Source organism: Apium graveolens, chromosome 7 (assembly GCF_009905375.1).
Source record: "Apium graveolens cultivar Ventura chromosome 7, ASM990537v1, whole genome shotgun sequence".
Classification (NCBI taxonomy): domain Eukaryota; kingdom Viridiplantae; phylum Streptophyta; class Magnoliopsida; order Apiales; family Apiaceae; genus Apium; species Apium graveolens.
In genome coordinates, this window is record NC_133653.1 from 91239362 (window position 1) to 91244556 (window position 5195).

The window sequence follows — 5195 nt, forward strand, 5'->3', positions numbered from 1 at the left end:
AACCCTCCCCGAATGTTCGGGAGTTTGCAAGGCCGTAGTTAACACATCTTGACTCCCAGAAGGAATGAATTCCCCCTTACTTTGCAGCTCTAGTAAATTCTCCTGTCATGAGAATGTTAACATATAAATCAGAACTGAATAAACCTCCTCATAAAAATATTAAATAGAACTGAATTGAATTGAATTAAAAAACTTAACGTTGCTTGTTAAATACTCACAATTCTTTTCCCTATTTCAGCTAGCTCTGGATCAACCTCCTCATCATCAAGTTTTCCCTTATGAGCCTTGTGCCACATAAGAGCCCGATCAGGTTCTTCATCGGGAGCCAAGGTTCCTTTCTTTTGCTGATTAAAATCAAAAAAATATTAAAACAACAATATATGTAGAATGCAACTATTTAAGTTCAATGATTAAACAGAGGTTACCTCTTCTTCCAACAATCCAACATAACCCTTTCTAGATGTGCGGTGAGGATATTTTCGATTGCTCACCCGCTCCATTTGTTTTTCACTAAGTGACTACAACAAACATTTTAAATAATATTAACATGCTATTTTTCCTAAAATATTTGTAATACACAAAAATATCAGTTCACAACATAAATAAAACACAGATATAAACACACGATCTCTTTCACGTATACCTTCCATGTCGAGGTAGTCCTTTCAGCAACAAAATTTTTCCAAGCCTCCTTACCAACAAAAGCATACTTCACTGGAGGCTTTCGTAGTTTCTTCTTCTGTCCAAGATACGGCTTAACATAATTCCTTGTTAAATTTGCTTTAAAATTTCTCCACTTTGCTCCTGCAGACCTGATCAGCCCCTTCTGAAGTTGCTTGGGGACTTTAAATGTCTCCTGAAACCAATGTTATGCTCTACATGAGTACAAGAAAATGCAAAATTTACAAAGTGCATAAGAAATTGCTTATTTATATACCTTCACATCGATCCATATTTTCTCCTTTAGTTCATCGAGTACCTTTGACCAGTTAGGATAATCAATCGGAATCATCGTCCTAGCCAACATTCCGGTGTAGGACTGTAGACTATGCCTTGCATTCCCGACTGGAACTCCATGTGCATTGCACGATACCTTTGCTTTCTTGCCCTGCGCCTTCCTCACCACCACTTTGTGCATAGCGGAAACCCCTCGGGCAGATCCATACCTTTTCTTTGTAGTTGCGGAAGTATTGACCATTGCCTTCGTGTCTTCCATAGAATCCACATTTTCATCTTGAGGTTCTGTTTCCGGCTCCATGCTTTTATCCACCTACTCATCTGACTTGTCTTGTACTTTAGATATTTGTTTTTTATTTACCATTTATCTTTTTCAATCTGAAAATGAAACATATATTTCATTAGTCACAAGCATATATAAATAGTTATAAATAGTCATAACTAAACTAGTGAAGTATGCATACATAAACAGTTATAAATAGTTAGACATGATGACTATATGCATTCATAAACAGTCATAAACATACGAAAATTCAAATAATATCATTAGTCATAAATAATGCTAAACAATTACAAAAAATGAGATACATGACTGCAAATAATATTGTCACTTCTTAACCCAAGTGCCCTTAATATTTTCTCTAATATTTTTTTCAACATCTTCACCGACATCACATATAGGAATTTGGCAGCAGAATGGGGGATTTTCCATGGTTGTGTCTCCTAAATCATCGTCATTATACACATCTTGGTAGTCTCAAGTTGTAGAGGTTAATACAACGGACCACTTGGCATCCATCGGATCTTCAATATAATAAACTTGCTTTACTTGATCCATAGACACATATTTATCTCTCTTGTGGCCTTGTCGACTTAGATCGACAAGTGTGAACCCAAGATCATCCACCTTAATTCCCTTGTCATTATCTTCCCAATTACATAAAAATAACGGGGCTTTGAATGCATGATAATCTAGATCCCATATTTCTAAGATAACACCGTAAAATATCAAGTCACTTTCTACGGGGTTCAAATCTTTAGCGCTAGACCCTTGGACAGTTTTAGCAACTAAAGACACTCCGCTGTTTTGAATAACCCTCACACTGTCTCGCTCTTTTGTAAAGTATCGGACCCCGTCTACTAGATAAGCTTCGTAAGTCAAAACTGAAAATGATGGTTTTCCGGCTATCCATCTTATTGTCTCTGAAACTCCTCCAGGATTCTCCTCCATTTCACTACTAACCTACACATTTTCAGAAACAAAAATACTTCTAAATTCCATATTACTACAGAGCAAATAAATTAGGCATAAATGAAACTATAAAAATACTAACTTTTTCTAGAAACCAATCGGCAAAAAGGCGATTGTGCTCTCTCAAGAGCCAATGAACACTTTTCTTTTTTCCTTGATGGATTCCCTCTAGATACTCCTTATGCATTCTAACAGAAATTATATAATCATTAACTAGCCAGAAAATATATAATTTATATATTAATTGAACAACCACAAAATTAATAAATTATTACAAAATATATGGATGTACTTCAATGTTGTTTAGAAGAACATGTAAATGAGCTTCATCCCGCTCTTTTTCTTTGATTGATTTCATTGTCACAACAGATAATGGACCACTTAACTTGCCTTCATCTTTACGAAGACCAGCAGTGGTGCAAGCTTGCTTGACAAACTCTTGGCAGAATTCTACTGATTCATCTTCCAGATAGCATTCAGCTATACAGCCTTCGGGGTAATAACGGTTGCGTACGTAACTCTTCAACACCTTATTAAACCTCTCAAATGCATACATCCATATATAAAATACCGGCCCACATAACCGTAATTCCCGAACCAAGTACACTATGAGATGTATCATTATATCAAAAAATGATGCAGGAAAGATTTTTTCCAACTCACACAAAGTTACTATTACATCTGATTGCAATTTATCTAGTTTCGATACGTCTACAACTTTGCTGCACAAAGCATTAAAAAAGAAACACAACCTAATTATGGTGACCCTGACTTTTTTGGAAGTACCGCACGAATTGCAATAGGAAGCAGTTATTGGAGTAAGATGTGGCAGTCGTGGGACTTCATCCCAAACATCTTTAATTCTTCCATGGAAATACAGTTTTTAATGTTCGACGCGTGTCCATAAGGAAGTTTCATGTGCATTAACGATGACAACATTTTCTTCTTTTCTGTCTTGGACAAATTAAAAATCGAAGGGGGTAAGTAAGTTTTTTTTTCTCCTTTTTGTAGAGCTAGATCAGCCCTAACCCCCATGTCAATCATGTCAAGACGAGAAGCTTCACTATCTTTAGACTTAGGTTTCATATTTAGTAGTGTGCCGATCAAGCTATCACACACGTTCTTCTCGACGTGCATGACATCTAAACAATGACGGACATGGTGAAACTTCCAATATTCTAATTCGAAAAAAACCGACTTTTTCTTCCATGGACAATCAACTTTCTTTGACTTCCTTACTTCCTTGCCAAACTGAAATTTAATTTTATCTTACTACAATAAAACCTCTTCTCCAGACAGAGGTTGACGTGCCTGCCCTAATTCTTGTTGTCCATTAAAAGCGGCCTTTTGCTTCCTATATGGATGATTCCTAGCCAAGTAACGCCGATGGCCTTGGTAACACATCTTCCTGCTATGGCTTAAATACTTGGCAGTTGTATCATCAGCGCATACTGGACAACACATATAACCTTTATTAACGCATCCGGACAGATTTCCATATGCAGGAAAGTCATTTATTGTCCACAATAAAATTGCTTTTAAAGTGAAATATGACTTGGTGTATACATCATAAACATTTGGTTCACCTTCTTCCCACAACTTCTTTAAATCATCGATTAAAGGCTGTAAATATACATCAACGTCATTGCCAAGCTCATGTGGACCGGAAACTAAAATTGTTAGCATCAAAAATTTCGTCTTCATACATAACCACGGAGGAAGATTATAAGTCACTAATACTATTGGCCAACAAGAGTATCTATTGGTTAGACCGTTAGTATGTGTGTTTATACCATCTGCAGACAACGCCAAACGAATATTTCATGCATCACTACCGAAGGCAGGCCACCTATAGTCGATATTTCTCCAAGAAGGAGAGTCAGTTGGATGCCGCATCTTTCCGTCTTCTATTCACTGCTTTGAGTGCCAGGTTATTAGTTCAGATGTAGAAGGAGATTTAAACATCCGTTTGAATCTCGGTATAATTGGAAAATACCACATTACTTTAGCAGGAACATTAATCCTTATTTTACCATCCTTTCCTAACTTCCAGCGAGATAAATGACACTTAGGACACTCAGAATCATCAACATTTACCCCTCGATACATATGCAATTGTTTGGACATGAGTGATATTTTATATATTCTAGGCCCAAGTCGGATAAGGTTTTCTTGGCTTCATATGCATTAGGTGGCATCACATTGTCCTTAGGAAGGAGAGAGCCAACAGTAGACAGCAAATCGTTAAAGGCACTATCACTAATTCCGAACCTAGCTTTCCAATTGTGCAATTTTAGCATCGACTCCAACTTGGTACATTCACTACCCTCATACAAAGGTTGTTCAGCATCAGCCACAAATCTCCTAAACTGATACGACTCATTATTGTACTCACTCGAATTATATGCAGCATCACAAATATTAACTGTTTCTGATGCAAGGCCAGGGGAAGGTATCGGTGCGCGGGCAGACGTAGGTGCAGGGGCAGGCGTAGATGCAGGGGTCGGAGCATTTCTATTAACTGATGACCTACTTGCAGACCCTTATGTATGCCAAATCCAATCAAGGTACCCCAGACTAAAACCATTTTCATATAAATGTCCCCTGATAATCTTAACTGCAAATTTTTTGAAGTTAGCACATCTTTTACAGGGGCAGGGGATTCTTTTAGGATCACTAGCATTTTCCTCGGCAAATATCAAAAACTCTTCAACCCCGATTTCATAGTCAAGTGTGTCCCTATCTTTGAAAATCCAAGATTTGTCCATGTTATTCTCAAACTACCTGATTGTCAAATAACGTATTAATTTACTATATACTATAGTACATTTACTACCTAGTATAATCAATATAAAATTCCTATATTCACTCATAAACCATGTTACTTACAACGACAAGCCCCAAACACAAATATATTTACAAAAAACACAAACACAAATATATACAAGCACTTGTTATTACATGTAAATCCGTATTTTAACTACAC

The 5195-nt window shown here is 36.8% G+C and overlaps 1 protein-coding gene across 1 annotated transcript; it reads right to left on the reverse strand.

Moving 5' to 3' along the window:
• Window positions 1-1714: 1714 nt before the first annotated feature.
• Window positions 1715-4977, reverse strand: LOC141673863 (uncharacterized). The gene is made up of 6 exons (XM_074480592.1): window positions 4860-4977; window positions 4411-4751; window positions 3483-3907; window positions 2485-2931; window positions 2292-2397; window positions 1715-2200 (listed from the first exon to the last, which is right to left on the reverse strand). The coding sequence occupies exons 1-6, from the start codon at window positions 4975-4977 to the stop codon at window positions 1715-1717; spliced, it is 1923 nt and encodes a 640-aa protein (XP_074336693.1).
• Window positions 4978-5195: the final 218 nt, after the last annotated feature.